The sequence below is a fragment of the Phoca vitulina genome, unplaced genomic scaffold (genome assembly GCF_004348235.1).
Source record: "Phoca vitulina isolate PV1807 unplaced genomic scaffold, GSC_HSeal_1.0 scaffold2, whole genome shotgun sequence".
Taxonomy (NCBI): Eukaryota; Metazoa; Chordata; class Mammalia; order Carnivora; family Phocidae; genus Phoca; species Phoca vitulina.
Genome location: NW_022589705.1, coordinates 58,298,570 through 58,313,741, shown reverse-complemented (window position 1 = coordinate 58,313,741; position 15,172 = coordinate 58,298,570). Strand labels below are relative to the sequence as shown.

The 15,172-nt window shown below is 55.7% G+C and overlaps 1 protein-coding gene across 4 annotated transcripts in view; it reads right to left on the bottom strand.

Annotated features, from left to right (window-relative positions):
• The window catches only part of SSBP3 (single stranded DNA binding protein 3), a 161,832-nt gene that overhangs the window by 26,182 nt on the left and 120,478 nt on the right, over positions 1-15,172 (bottom strand). Inside the window, exon 6 of one of the 4 annotated variants that reach the window (XM_032428298.1) lies at positions 130-210. The exons of the other annotated variants lie outside the window; for them this stretch is intronic. Within the exon in view, the coding sequence (XP_032284189.1) occupies positions 130-210 (81 nt within the window). The remainder of the gene's footprint in view (positions 1-129; positions 211-15,172) is intronic. 4 annotated transcript variants of the gene reach the window in all.

The window sequence follows — 15,172 nt, the reverse complement described above, 5'->3', positions numbered from 1 at the left end:
ATATCATCTGTCCGTAAAGACTCAAAAGCAATGGCTAGAGCACATTTTGATTTTTGTCTTTCCTCTGCTGGCTCTGTCCTCCTTGTGCCCCGCGCCCCCCGGCGGGCGGGCGAGCCACAGTGCTTTTACCTGACTGTGGGGTCCCATCATGCTGCTGGGATTGTGAGGTGGAGGCTGTGCGTGCGGCGAGGGCTGTGACCCCGGAGGACCCTGTGAGGCCAGACAGTAGAGGCAGGTTATAGATCACAGCACATGGAGAAGCGCAGAAGCTTAAAAGAACAAAAATTAAACCAAAACGAAGGGCAGGCGGCGGGCGTGCGGGCGGCGGGCTCTGGTTGGCGGGGAGGTGCGCGCAGCTGCTTGGGTCGCAGGCTCAACGGTGGGCGCGGAGAGCGGGCGGGAGAGAAGCCGATGAGCACACTCACGGGGCGGTTTACAGGGACGGAAAGTAACACCCAGCTCCTCCGTGGAAGCACGCAGGAGCAGGGGCCCGGGCACCGTCTACGGCTGGAGCGGAGTTTGCCATGTTAAATACGCTGGTTGTGACGGGCAAGTGCCCCTGCTCTGCGAAGCGTGCAAGGGCCGCTTCTGGGAGTGGGAAGAGCCTGGCAAGGCCCTGGTTTGGGGGAGCTTCCGGTCTGGAGGGGGACAGAGGCAGGATGCGGGTTCCTGGGCCGGTCTACTGAGGGGAGGGAGGCCTGGTGGGTGCACGAGGATAGACAGGAGGAGTCAGGTTGGGCCAGAGATTGAACAAACAAGGGAACAAAAGGATGGACGGTTACCGAGCACCCACTCAGTGAACTCTGTTAATTCACCTTCACTTGAAAATGCCCTCATGAAGTGGGGTTTCTCATTCTTTTTACCAACGAGGAAAACTGGGTCTCAAGGGATGAGGGAACTTGGCGACAGCCACACAACCGGTAGATGGCAGAGCCAGGATGGGATGCCTGATGGACCCAATGCTCACCCGGACTCTTGCAGCCCAGAGCTCAAGCAGGCATGTGCAGAGGGGCAGGGGGACGGGGCTGGAGGCCCCTGACTGCTGGGTGGAACGGCTGGGCTTTCCACTCCAGCCGGCGGTGAGCCACTCATGGTTCCGAGCTGACCCCAGAAGCCCTGGGCTATGCTGACCTTGACTCCCCCAGAAGAGATGGGCAGGTGAATTCACTTAAACCACAGGGTTGGTCAAACTGTGGGTTGCAACCCATTAGTGGATGGTGAAATCAATTTAGTGGGTTGCAACCATTGTTTCCTAAAAACCCGGAATGGAATAAAAAAACAGAAACTATCCAACAGCTCTGTGTGTACGAAGGCAAATCTTTTTCACTAACGTCTCTTCGTATTTATACATACGTGCATGTGTGTATACTGGTTCAGTGTCAAGTGTATTTCCTACTGCAGGTCAATCAAAAAACAGAAAAGGCCCATCTTGGAAGCTCCTTCCTGCCTACTTGGGACGTTCGGAGCCGGACTTGGGGGCTGGTGACAAGGAGCATGCCCTAATTCACTCTTCTCAACCCTCGATCATGCTATTACTCTTGGAAGTTGCTTTTGAGAAAAATCCAAAACCTGCACGGGGGATGCGGGAAATTACATTAAAGAGGAGAGGGAGAGAGTATCTTTGAGACAGAGGTAGGATTTTCTTTGTCAGCCTTCTCTCTCAGAGCCAGGCTGCCCAGCCTCCCCACCTGCTCAGAAAACACAGTCCGGAGCCGGGGCGGGGCGGAGGGGCTGGTAACAGGCCGTGGGCCTGGAGACATGGAGAAGAGGTGTGCCGGGAAAGATGGCGGGGGCCGTCCAGGAAGCCGGGGGCGCCACTGAGGACAGGCTGGAGTTTCTTGGCCAAGCGAGGGGCTGCTCACTTCCGGAGAGCTCTGCGGAGCAGATGTTCCCCTACCTGCCACGCTACTAATTTCAACAAGTGTGTGTCTTTCTAGCGGCTGCCAGCAACGGCATGGTTTGTTACCATGAGCAATTTTCTTAATTAACAGACATTAATTAGCCATTTAGCAATTTTGCAAGCATTTGTTTAGCGGCTTTCCTAAACATGAATACCACTGTGATAATGGCGCTGATTAGAGGGTCCCCTAATTAACAGTACAGGGAAGGAAAATTGAAATCACATAAATTAAAAAGGGAGGGGAAGCTAATGAAGGCGGGACATATTTGCACCTGCAAGTCTTTTGTACCATGAAACTTGGGTGCAATGTAAACAAAATAAGATAATTCAAAGCCAACCCCCAAAAAAAGAAAAATAAAAAGAACGGAAGAAGAGGGTTCGAGGGTGAGGTCCAGTTGCCAAGAGGGGGCAAAAGGCCTTCTGTTGGTTCTCAGCTCTTGGCAAGAAGGGAGCGCCTCCTCCCTCCAACCCTCGTGGCCCTCCCTGGTAAGATACGGTGCTTCCTCAGCGAGAGCGGCGTGTCTCCAGGCAGGTCCCCCACACCTGTGGCCCCACGAGCCAGGGGAGGCAAGTAGCGGCTGACTCGACAGCTGACGGTAGAAAATGTATGGAAAGCACCCCAGAGTGTCTGGCCCCCACAGGGGGTCCCAATCAGTGGCAACGCCTACTAAGGGCCATTGCTCGAGACCAGGTCCGGAGGGCCATTCCAAGCTGTCTCTTGGCCCTGGATTATGGCTGCTTAGGCCCCCCGACATTCAGAGGGCAGGCTGGTACGTGTGCCTCACCTCTCTACCTCCCTCAGAAGCTCCCTGCTGAACTCTAGTAACTGTCCCCAAACGAGTGGCTGTGGTACAAGTTCGCCTCGAAGCAGCCACCTCAACACAAAGGCCAATGAGTATTAGGGGCTGGGAGCGGGTGGCTGGTGAGTGAGGCCCCAGGCCAGCCCAGCAACTTCTCTGGCCAGTAGGGAGAGGCGGGCAGTGGGCTGTTAAGTCTGGGGAGGGAGCAGCCTTCTCAGAAGTCTCCTCCCCATGACTTGGGAGCTGGGGTTTGGAACACCGAGGACAAGAGAACCCTGGCCCAGGCTAGCCAATTACCCAGAGAGAAAACCCCACCATGATCTCAAGACAGGTACAGATGAATCTCAACACTCGTGTACCCAGGGCACGGAGCTCCTCTCCCACCCCAGGGTAGATGTTGACCAAGCTCCGCTCGTGTACTTCCCAGCATGGCCCCCAGCACTACTGGGAGCTCTATGAGCCAGAAAGCTTTTCTTCCATGAAGTCAGAAGCCTATCAATTCCTGATGGTCACCCACATCCAGCCAAAGCTCCATCCTCCGTGTCTCTGCTACGTCCACTCAGCCTGGAGCTGTCTGCCACTCGATCTGTGTCTGGACCCGGTCCCCGAGAGGGTGTGCAACAGCACAGGGAGGGGACCTGCACACTTGGCACATTCTCAGGAGCCTCAGAGAATAGGGCACCGCATTGAAAATGTTTGCTTCTGTTAAGATGGCGATGACAACAGACCTGTTTCCATCTCCACGAGGAGGGACAGAATTTGCTGCCCTGTGGTTTAGCGCACCAGTAAGAGGAGTTTCTCTCCTACCCTGCCTTCTCAACAAGAGACCAACAGGTAGGTGCAGAGAAAACAGACTTTATGGTCTTTTCAACTCGTTACCCGCTTGGTCAAAAGGCTACATAGGAGGCAGACCAAGAAGGATCTTGTTTGAGGATTTTGACCTTCGTTGGGATATTGGGCTTTTCTCTTCCCCAAACTGAACAGATGTGGCAGGGAGGGGGAGAGGATCGAGGCAGAAGGTGGGAGAAGGAGGGAATCATAACGCTGATGGTACTGATGAGTTTTCCCACACAACAGGACGGCTCCCCCATGGGGCCTGCCTGGCTTCTACTCGCTGAAAGCTTTACAAGAACCCAAATTAGGTGTGTCTGGAAGGCTGTTTGGCCAAAAAGAGGCCGAGTCCAGCTCTACTTAGACCTTGGAGGCTTTCCGTCTCAGGAACTGCCTAATCCCCCCTCCCAGCAGGCTGCAGAGACATCTGCAGAGTCCTGGGCTAGACTGGAGTTGGGGGTCCCACTGGAAGCTTGGGGAGAGCTATACCTGCCCACAGACACTTGTTTGTTGGGTGGCCCTGACAGATCATCACTTCTTCAGTATCCTTCATTTACAGGGGAGAAAAGAGATGCCCAGGACAGAGGCGTGACCTGTCCGAGACCATAGAGAATTCGTTGGTGGCTGAGCCACATCTCTTAACCCCAGCGCAGGGGTCTCTTCATGATAATCACGTTCCTGTCCATTGTAGGTAAAGAAACAAGGTCTGGGTTCAAATCCAGACTCAGCCACTGACTGCACTTCCCTCGTCAGAGAAATGTGATAATGGGATAATAATGAAGCCACACGTCACCTGCATTAGCTCATGTAACCCTGGACTCCTGGCTGGAAAGGCTATCAGTCGCTCCATTTTACACCTCAAAAGGGTGAAGCCGCTTGCAAAGCTATTAAGCGGTGGAACCAGCCTCCAAGTCTGATTCTAGAGCTCCAGCTGGCCCACTACTCTAACAGCCCGCAAGTGACGCCTCCGTGTCACACCTGGAGCACGAGGAGCAGAAAGGAACAAATCCTAGAGGCTGAAGGATGTGGGGGTGCAACTAGTCGCTCACCCACATACATATTCTGGATGCTGACCTCGGGGGTCTAGCCAGCCCCATATCCTGGGGGTGGGTCACGGAGGGGCATCAGACTCGTCTGGCCCTGGCCTGACACTCCCAGGCTAGCTGGGGAGAAGGATGAGGATGTGACCAAATGAACTCGTGTCCATTTAAAATGCCATGGGGTCCAAGAGAAGGTGACAGGTAAACTGAGGCCCAGGATGGCTGGAGAATGTAGGCCAACAGGGAGCTGGGATGAGAACTGAGGTCCCTTGACTGGTCAGAAGTCTTTCCACTGCAGTGCACTGCCCCCCATGGGGTGACGGCAGGGAGGCCTACACCCGGGAGAGACCCCAATCAGGAAACCCTGTGACCGAATCTGGGAAAAGAAAGCAGCAAACGTGCCCACTTCCTGCCTGGGCCTTCATTCTGCCCCAGACCCTGTTAATGGACTTGCCACTCTGTCTCTGGCAGTCCCAAGATCTCTGACCGGAGATACACAATTCCTGCACTTCCTTATTTTTTCCTGCAATCCCAGCATTGGGTAGCGTCTAGCAGCCTCTGAGAGCCACCTAAGCAGGGCCTGGGGAGGCTTGGCAATGGTGTGATCGAAGCAAACACTGGACACCGAGAGTTCAGTGAGAGAGCCTTTGCTGTCACGGACATGGAGGGGAGCAGAACACCCCCAGGCACAAGTGATCCATGGTCTCTGCCGAAAGGCATGTCAGAGTGTCAGCACAAGCCACCCGTACCTCCAGGTCACAGCCGGGTTGAGTCCCCGCACTTCACCTGAAGCCATCCTCGAGAGGTAGATGGGCTTATGGCACGATGGGGGAAGCGTCAAGTTACACAGACCTGGCATCCGCTCCCAGCTCCTGCAGGGCACACTGTGAATCCAGTTTTCCTCATAAGGGGAAAGGGACATCACAGTGGGGTGGTGCAGGTGACAGCGCTAGGCACGTGGAAGGTCCCCAGTCTTCCGTGGCCGCTCGCTGCCCATTTACAAGGAAAGCAGGAGCGAGGCCTGCTCTGCCAGGAACACCCTCCTTAGCCTGTTGAAAGCCCACATACCCTCCCTCGAGAAGTCTGCTCTGCCCAGTCATGGTGTGCTCCAAAACACGGGGCGTCCTCTTCAGACATTGCGTCTGATTGGGAGATGCCGCATCCGCCGCTCGAGGGCACGGGCACTGCCTTCCACCCCATGTGTACATCCTGGGCAGGGCCCGAGGAGGGCAGCGAGGCTTGGCCAACACGCGGACCCTACAGCCGCAGTCAGCCAGCCCCTGGGTGGACACATCTAACACCTCTGAGTTTAAGGAACCAACGGGGTGACCAAGCTGGTCCTCTATAAACTAAAGACTCTTATGGAAAAGAGAGGATAGCTCTTTAAAATTAAAAGTCAAATAGAAAAAAACCGCAGTGATTTTTTTTTTTAAGGAGAAAAGTAGTAAGAGCTACATGCTAAGTTTAATATTTCCAAAACTCACCACTCCTTCACCCAGCACCACCTCACGCTCCCCAAAGCTGCCTTTCCCTGACTAGAAATCATGGACTCTCAGGGAAACAGAGCCGAGACTTAACTCCAGGCTTTCCGGGTGCAGAGGCGAGCCCGGGAGACAGCACACATGAGAACGAGCTGTGGACAGGGGCAAACGGCCAGGCTCCAGAGCCCAGGGCACTCGGGCTGGAGCTCTGTCTTGTCTCCCTGAGCCGTGGGCTGCTCATTGACAAAGTGGAGGAGTGTGGGTGACATGGAGTTCAGGTTCCTCACAGGGAAGCCCGGAGACCGCTCTGTAAGCCGCAGAATGCTACCTGCTTTACCACTGGCCAAATCTGCCTTCTGTCTTCACAGAAGGCCTTTGGGAAAGGCACTTGAAGTTTCAGGTGGCTCAGAGACTCGACACTCCACACATCCCCATCCCTCCTCACTCATGGGGCCCCTGGCCTGGCAAGGCTTGGAGGGGTAGGTTTTATCGACTGGCCACAGAGACGGACGACTTGCATTACTAGGGGCCTGTGTCATCTGCCTGTGGGGTGTGTCACTTTAACTGAGTGAATATAAAATTGCATTAATTCTACACATGGTAAAAAGCATGTGGTAGACAATCCAATTTGCTCCTTGGACACAGATGCTGACGGAAAATGCTGTTAAGCCCATTCTGGGGAGAGGGGGCCGAGGTGTGCCCGAGTGCCACTGACCACCCCCCCAACGTCCGTCAACGCAGTCCACCTCATCCCTGGAGCGCGAACTTGACCACCTGGCTGGGTGAGGGAGGGAGAGCTTTAGCCGCCCCTCCCCTTTAACATGCACCTCATCAGAGGCAAAGTTTTTTCTTTACTACTGTGACCCACGGGAACAAAGCTGTCAGTGGCTCGCACAGCTGCTTTCCTCCCCCGCCTCTGTCTGGCCCCTCCAGGGAAGAGGCTTCTCTGCGTGTGTGTATATGGGAGGTACGGGCCAGAACTGGAGCTGAGGTTACCAACTCGAGGGCAGAGGGAGCCTGAGCCTTCTGTGTGCCCACCCAATGTGAGTCTGGGACACACCCAGGAGGTCCTCAGGGGGCTGAGCTGGGCCACCCCTGACGGCATGACCCCCCAGAGAGCTCCACGTCAGGGGCAGCTGGCTGCCTAGGAAATGAGCCCACGAGGGTCATGACCCTCCGTGGGCACTAGACGAGGACAGGTTTGGCCAGAGAGAGGTGAAGTGGCGGTGGCCCCTCCTCCTGGATGGTGGGGAAGTCGCCAGTTAGAGGGAGGACAGCACACGACGTCCCCCCCTTGGGGTCACCTCTGCATACCATCAGCAATCTACACAGCCACCAAGGTCCACTCTGTGCAAAGATCAGCAGAAGACTCATTGATTTCTGTCTGAGCAAAGGCCCCAGCTGACCTCCCCTTCTCCCCGCACCTCTCTGAGCAGCCGGGACAGGGCTGGGCAGACGGCAACGGCGAGAGGCCCACAGACTTGTGAATCTGGTGCCAAGACACTCACGGGAGGTGCTCAGCGAATGTTCTCAAGAGGTATGAGGCATGCTTGCCCCACAGAGACAGAGACAGAGACGCAGAATCAGCAGGCGATGGTTTTCCAAACAAAGGGAGGAAGTGTGGCGAATGAAAGCAGTGGCAGCGTCCAAGACCTAATGCAGAGCTCTGGCACACACCGCCTCCCCCGCCTCCACCCCCAGCCCTACGCAAAGACAGGAAGACTGAGCCCCATCTCACTGGTCCCGGGGCCAGCCTCGGTGGCTTGCACCACACCGTATACCCAGAATGGAGGCTGGGGTCAGGGCAGTGCGAGGACCCCGAGAGCGCGGCCACCACGCTGAGCGAGAAGAGGAGCTGGCAAACTATGGCTCCCGGCCACAGACGGCCTGCTGCCTGTTTTTGTAAATAAAGTTTTATCGGTACACGTGTACCCTGTCCAGAGCTGGGTCGTGCTTCTGTGGCAGCGCTGGGACAGAGGCCAGATGGCCCACAAAGACTAACATATTTACTATCTGGTCCTTCACAGAAAATGTGTGCTGACCCTTACAATAGGTAATGGGTTTCAAGGTTGAAGAGGGGAAAAAAAACTGGGGTCTTTTACAATCCTCAAGGTAAGATAAAACAGGACTGTATCTACTTTCTGATTTTTAACCTCAAATCTCTCCAATAAGACAAATGAAGCAAAAATTAACCCCAGTGACAATAAGAAAACTGAAGTCATTTATTGGAGCCACGATATTTCCCACTGAGGATGAACAGAATGAGCGCCGGCCCAGGGGTCAGCAACCCCGAGCTCTGGTTCTCCCACCACGATGCCATGCGGCCAGTCTTGGAGCCCTGGTTTTCCTGACTACTGGTCTTGCACAAAATGACCTTTCCTCATTATAACCCAACAGCCAGCATTCACATCCAGCTGGCTGGCCCCAGAGTATCTCCTTGTGGATCATCTCCCCGGTCTCCTCGCCACAGTGCTGGCGAATGCCAGCACAGAACATTCTGGTGACTCGATTCCAGCCCTTGGTTCTTTCAGCAGGTTCATGCTGTGTGACCCTCTCCTTTGCAGTGAATTTCTCTAGGGTCATCTCGGGAAGGGGCTCTACCTTGAATGGCTATGGTCGGGGTGGGGTGGCGGGGTAAGAGAGGTGACTGTGCCTCCAGCTGCTAAACCTTCGGGGCCCCGCTGCAAGAGATTCTTTGTATGTGCCTGTGTCCGTAGAACCAGGCACCTTTTCAGGGACACAGGAGAAAGCATGCGCAGGACCCAGTCCACCTGGCAGTGCATCCAGCCACTGGGTCCCAGCACCCTGGGCGGAGGGTGCGCTAAGCACCGGAAACATAGGAACAAGCAGTGGACCTCCCTGAAAGAGTCCCAGGCTGGTTGGAGAGACCCAGGTTTTACTATTTCCATGGCAGCACCCCAACAGAGGCACGGAACCAGGAGCCCCAGGGAGCAAGAGGGCAGCAATGGCAGAAACATCACATTTACGCAGGACCTGGAAGGAAGAACAGGTGTCCTCTGGCAGAGAAGAAACAGAAGGGCTTCTGCGCTGAGAGACTGGCCCCTATGCTGTAGAGGCAGTGTGACCACAGTGCTGGAGGGCCATACGCACAGGACAGAGACCCTGGGGCTGGGACCTCCAGGCTGAGAAGCAGGGTCATTAACCTTTAGGAGCTCGTGCATGAGTGTGGCAATCAGATCTAGGTCTTGGGAATTACATATCCGTTCCTTTCCTTTCCAAAGATATTTCTATGGTGTCTCTCAAGTTAGAAATCAAGACTTGTGGCCACTGGAAAACTGAGTTCATGGCTATCTGGGGTGCTAACTACATATGGAGTATGCACCTGCTCTCCCACTAAGCTATGCTCTGGCCCTGAATAGCTAGCCTTCTTTAATGTTGGTGAAGGACCTGGGACCCAGGGGAAGGTTTCCAATACCCAGTCCTAGCCATGTGGGCTTCTGGCCAGGATCCAGAGAGCAAACCTCGCTCTCCCCGACCATATACTCAGTGCAGTAGAGAACAACTCTGCGGGCAAGCAGGAGGGGTAGAGACTGACCCAGGATCCAGAACGCCAATCCCTAGGAACACCTAACCTTGCCAAGAGAACCAAATCCCCACTCCCCACCCCCAACCAAAAGATTGCGTTTTGCTCTGAAAATGGATAGTGCTGCAAAGATGCATCCTACTCCTGCCCACCAGCCTCCACACCACCTCTCACCGGCGCTCAGGCTCCGCTGTTAATCACAACGGCACAGGGAAGGCGAGGTGCATATTAAAAAGGCACTGCCTCATCCGCCCAGAGAATTCCTGTTCTACTTTAAGCTCTCCAGACACACGCACGCACACAGCCTTCATCCCACTACCCCTTCGCACCCCGACAGACAATCCACAAAGTAAGGTTCTCATCATATCCAACTAGGAAGGGAAGACACGGGGCTCTGGAAGCCACACATCCAGAATGCCAGAATTCATCTAATGTCCACTGAGCAGAAGAGGGCTGAGCTGGGAACAGGAAAGTCGGCCACGGTTTTCCCTTTGGTTTGCAGCTCCCTGGACAACTGGGTGGTCTCATGCCTCCTCCTACTCCCTGAAGGGAGCAGCTTGGGGAATGGCCCAAGATATCATCTTCCTTCCTCAGCTAAGGAGAAGCAACAGGATGGGGCAAGGGAAAGAACCAGGACCCTGGGAAGAAATGGGTTTAGGAAGCCTGCCCAGAGTCACGCGGGAGAACCTCAACAGAAGCATAAAGGGGCAGCTGAGTGTGTGTGTGTTGGGGCGTGGGGGTGGAAGAGCCCCAGAGTCATGGCCACCATCTGCAGTCCCCCCACCCCCACCATACTTACTCACCTCGCCTGTAAAATGGGATGGCCCACCTCCCAGAGAGCTAGAAGACTGAGATACTGAGAGTCAAGTACTTAGTCCAGTGCTGGGAACTGAGCCTCACCAAAGGAGGTGGCTCAGACCTTCCTCACCTCAAGGAATCCTTAGGGAGCCCCCTCCTTCTTTGATTCAGCTTTCCTAGGACCCCCATCCCAGGGCGCTGCCTCGTGGCCTGTCAACAGTCTCGGGCTAGAAGCACAGTCCTCACGCAGCCTGCCTGATGCTGAGTGCTCCTCAGCAAACTCTGCGGGAGTCATCTGGCCCTTGAAGGGGTCGCTTACTTCTTCTGCCCCAAAAGTCTTTGATGCCCCAGGGGACAGGAGCCGGGTCTCTCCTGTTTACCACCGCACCTCCCGTGCCCACCCCTAATGGGGATACATGTCAGAGATGGGCAGATTAAGGCCCAGAAAGGCAAAGCCACTGCCCTAGGACGGACTGCACATCTCCAAACTCTTAGAGCCTTTCCATAACTGCAGAGTAAGTTTCTTGGGACCAGAGACTATAATTACTCTGAGGAAGAGGTACTTCATCAGATCCACATTTTGGGTGTATGTTTTTTGACCTTGGGACAAGGATAGGGCAAGACTTCGTCAAAGTCTCCTTGAATAAAAGTGACCCAAGACTGAAGAGGCTTCTAGAAGGGGAGGGGAGAATCGTGCAGTCTACGGAAGAGGCCACGCAGATGTGTGGAGGTGCAGAGGCTGGATCTAAGAGCGACAGCTCTGGCCCGTCCTGGGGATCAAGAGCGGGTCCAGTAATGGTGTGAAGGTAGCAGGGGTTAGATGACAAAGAACTGTGCGTGTCTTACCAAGAACCTGGACTTTATTTCTCTAATGCAAGGACATCATCGATAGGAAGAATACTCGGCGGAGGGCAATGAGCCACCTGGCTGGCCTGCAGTTAGCCCAGGCTGGGGTCAGCCCCGTGGACTGTGAACACCTGCAGACAGGTTCTGTCTGGCCTCCCGACCCTGAGAGGCCAGCAGGGCTGGGCAGAAAGCTGTCACTCGAATGTGTACTGAAGGAACAGATGACTAAACGCACTGAACGCCAGCCCCTGGGAAGGAGAGCTTGTGCGAATTTCCGATCTGCCTTTCATTCTGACCACATTTCTAAACTCCTAGCTGGTGAAGCAGGTAGAAGCTGTTCCTATTTTACAGATGGGGAGCCAACACTCAAATGATACCCAGGTGAGGCCCACCAGTAACAGAACTCAGGATGCCAGGCAAAGACCCAGCCCCTGGGCAGGAGAGTTGACATTAACTCACAATAAGGAGCTCATATTAATGAGCCTGGCAGGAACAGAATCAGGAGCTCCTGGACATGCAACCTGCTTCCCTGCCTCTACCTCCCCTGCACACTCCCCCTGGGTGGACCAGGGAACAAGCAGTTAAGTCAGGTTAGGGCAGGATTAAGTGAGATAACACATTAAAGGGGCCAAGCAGGGCCTGGTGCTTAGTGAGTGCCTAATACGTCAGTCTAACTGAAGGGCTAAGTACTAAAAAGCCAATCTGTCTCGAAAATACCCAGAACCTCTCCCACACATCACTGCCACCAAGGCTGTGCTGAGGCCCTAAGAAGACTCTCTTCCTGGAAGAGAACACTCACAGTGGCCCTTGCCCTTGGATGAGCTGCAAGACGGAGCTCCACCCTGACCCCCCGCTCTAAGAACAGCCCCAGGACATTCCTACATGTGTCCACAACACAGCAACCCAGGTGTTTAGCCACCCAGGCACCAGGTAGGGCTTCATGGGCCTCATGTCACGGCGTCTTCACAAGTGCCCAAGAGTTTGGGGCTATCTTCACCCCCAACCGTCAGGTGAAGCAATGAAGTTCAGATCGGTTAGCTGACTTTCTCAAGGCAACCCACGTGCCAGCCCAGGTTGTGTGACCTCGGGGCCTCCAGGAAGGATGGAAAGCCTTCAGGGAGGGTGGGGGGGGGGATGGCGGATGAGCTTCTGGGGGCCCAGGTGCTCGGCTTCTGACTGATCATCAACATGGATCCTGAAGCCGATGGGTCATGTTTCCATGGCAGTAATAAACCATCGCCGCACACGGGTGTATGTCTCCCTGGGAGGCATTGTGGTTTGCTGAATGAGTGCTCCTCAGCACAGCTGCGGACCAGTGCCCAGAGAGGTCGGGTAACCTCCCCAGAACACAGGGTCAGGAAGTGGCACTGGGGGGTGGGGAGGTCCTTGCTCCAAAGCCCCCCCGTACAGCCACTGCGCCTTGTGTTGCCCTCCCCCGAGGTGTCCATAGGAGGCCTCTTTCAGGGCCAATGCTCTGCTACTCCCCATCCCTGCAGCTACTCCCCATCCTTGCACTGCATACAGAGCTGATGTGGTGCCCCCCCCCGCCCCAGTCAGGGAGCCCCTGGGGTAGCCCAGCACCCAGCCTGGTGGTGACACTTCATAAAAGCTCTGGCCCCCTGGCCATACTCTTGCCAAGTGTAACCCCGCATTTTAGTACTAGCAAGAGACAGGGGCTTGCTGGATAGCAAGTGGGCCTAGCCCAGGGGTTTCATTTATCCCAAGGCCTTCATCTGGGGGAGGGAGCTGGTCCGGGGAATGTCAACTGAGTAGTTCATTTAGGCAGAAACAGGACATGAGCCCAAAACCCACACTGTGGATCTGCTGCTGTGTATCAGCTCTTAGAACAGCACCTCACAATTAGCACTCAGCGAGATGTGAGAAAGCCCTCTGACCCCGGCCCAGCCCCCTGGCCCAGCCCAGACTCCCCAAAGGGCAGTTTCCTTTCAGCGTGGTGTGATCTTATTCAGGGGGGTCTATCCTGAGCCACATAATGCCAAGGCATGTTATTATAGGATTCCGCTGGAATTCTCTTCCTCCAACCTCTTCTGCTACAAGGGCTGAGGAATTTGACCTTTTTTTTTTTTTAAAGGAAAAAAACCTCAGCATGATTTGCACAGAAGGTGGAAGCAGGAACACAGGAGGGTCTACCCCCTCAGCCAACTATGAAGAAACAAAACAAAAACACAGGGGGCTCCTCCACCCTCGTGAAAGGCAGGAGGATCTTGGCAGGGGGTGGCAGGGGGAGGGTGGGGACGGACACAGCAGCGGTGATGGGACAGGGGACAACATAGCAGAGCGGCTCCCAGACACAGGAGAAAGTCGAATCTAAGAGAAACCCCAAGTAAAAACCTAGGACTAAAGGGGAAAAGGATAAATCAGCCCAAGCCTTTAACACACGAGAGGTGAAGAGGCTGCTGACACCAATCCTTGAGGATGGGATCCATAAAAGTCAGAGATCCGAGTCGGCTTACAGCTCAGGAGGAGTGAGGGGCGCACTGGGGTCTCCGGGGGCTTAAAGCAGCAGCAGTAAGAACTAGTCTGAGCCTCCCAGGTCCCAGAGTCCTTCCGGAAGACACTGCCAAGGGAGCAGAGACCTGGGGCTGGGGGGGGGGGGGGGGGGTCCTCGGTGGGGAGGCAGAGGCGCCCAGCAGCTCCGCGTTAGGGGGCGGTCGAGGCCCGCGGAGCGGCCGGGTGCTTTGTTACCGAGCAAATCTCCCAGGCACTGACTGCTGATGCATAGCTAACAGGGCGGCAGACACTGATTTATGTTCAACTTTCCATTTCATCAGCGAGAGTTATGGTGCGACACGCGGAGTTCAGGTTTTTCGGAGGGGCGGAGAGGGCTCGAGTGTGCAGACACAAACATGCCCGCACGCGTGCACACAGGCACACGCGCCGCTCAAGGCCGCAACTTTGTTTTCCCTTTCAGGAGGGAGGGCGAGGGGGCCGGCAGCCTGGCACGTCGGGAGTAACCTTTTGTGGGCCGTTGCTAGGAGCCCCGGCACGGTCATCTGCCACTGGGCAGACGTTAGGCACCAGGCTGGCTGCCGGGCGGGGCGGGAGCACAGCCTGACCTTTGTGGAGGTGGTGTTGGCGAGAAGAAAAGGCTTTTTTTCCCCTTCCTTCTCTCCTGCCCTGGTCTTTCCACATAGGTCGGGCAATTGTTGGGGGGGGGGTGGCCTGTGTGTGGGTCCACAGCAGGGTGGGGGGACAGCCCAGACGACAGAGTTTCCCAGCAGCCAGGGGTTTCAACAGCCCTCTAAGGCACCTAAGGCCCAGAGAGGGGAAGATGGCTCTGCAAGGACACACAGCAGTTTGGCAACGGGGCTGGACTCAAACCAGGACGCCCAACACCAGGGCAGGGGGCTTCAGGCTTAAAGCGCTGCTGGCTTGTTCGCAGTAGCCAGGGGAGGGGCTGCTGCGGTGCTGTGGGCACCACGTTGGCTTGGAACAGGTGGGGCTGGGTGGGAGCAGCCTGGGGCCCAGCAGTTGGGGTGCCCCGCCTCCTGTCTAATCCTTCTCAGCGGGGGTGGCCCTGCCTTCTGTCAGTCTGGAGGCCGACAGCAGGGTGAGGGGCGGGGAGGAGGGCGTGCTTCTGTCCCCTGAAGGAACTGGCCCACTCCCTCCCCCCGACACGGCATCTCTGTCCTCCTCTCCCACAGACCAGCCCCTCTACCAGAACCCCTCCTGCCCGCAGTGATGGAGCCAGGGCAAGGGGCGGGGGCCAGAGCGTGGGGCCCAGAAAGGGAGGAGCTTTGCTCCCCCACAGAAAGGTGTTCATCAAGAAGCTCTAGAGTCTACCACCTGGTCCAGGCCCGTCTTCCCTGAGCAACTCTCTGGCCAATGTGAGCATCGGTTTCTTCATCCGGAGTGGGAATGCTGTTAGCTCTCAGGCCGACCTCACGGGGTCAAATGGAATCACACACGGG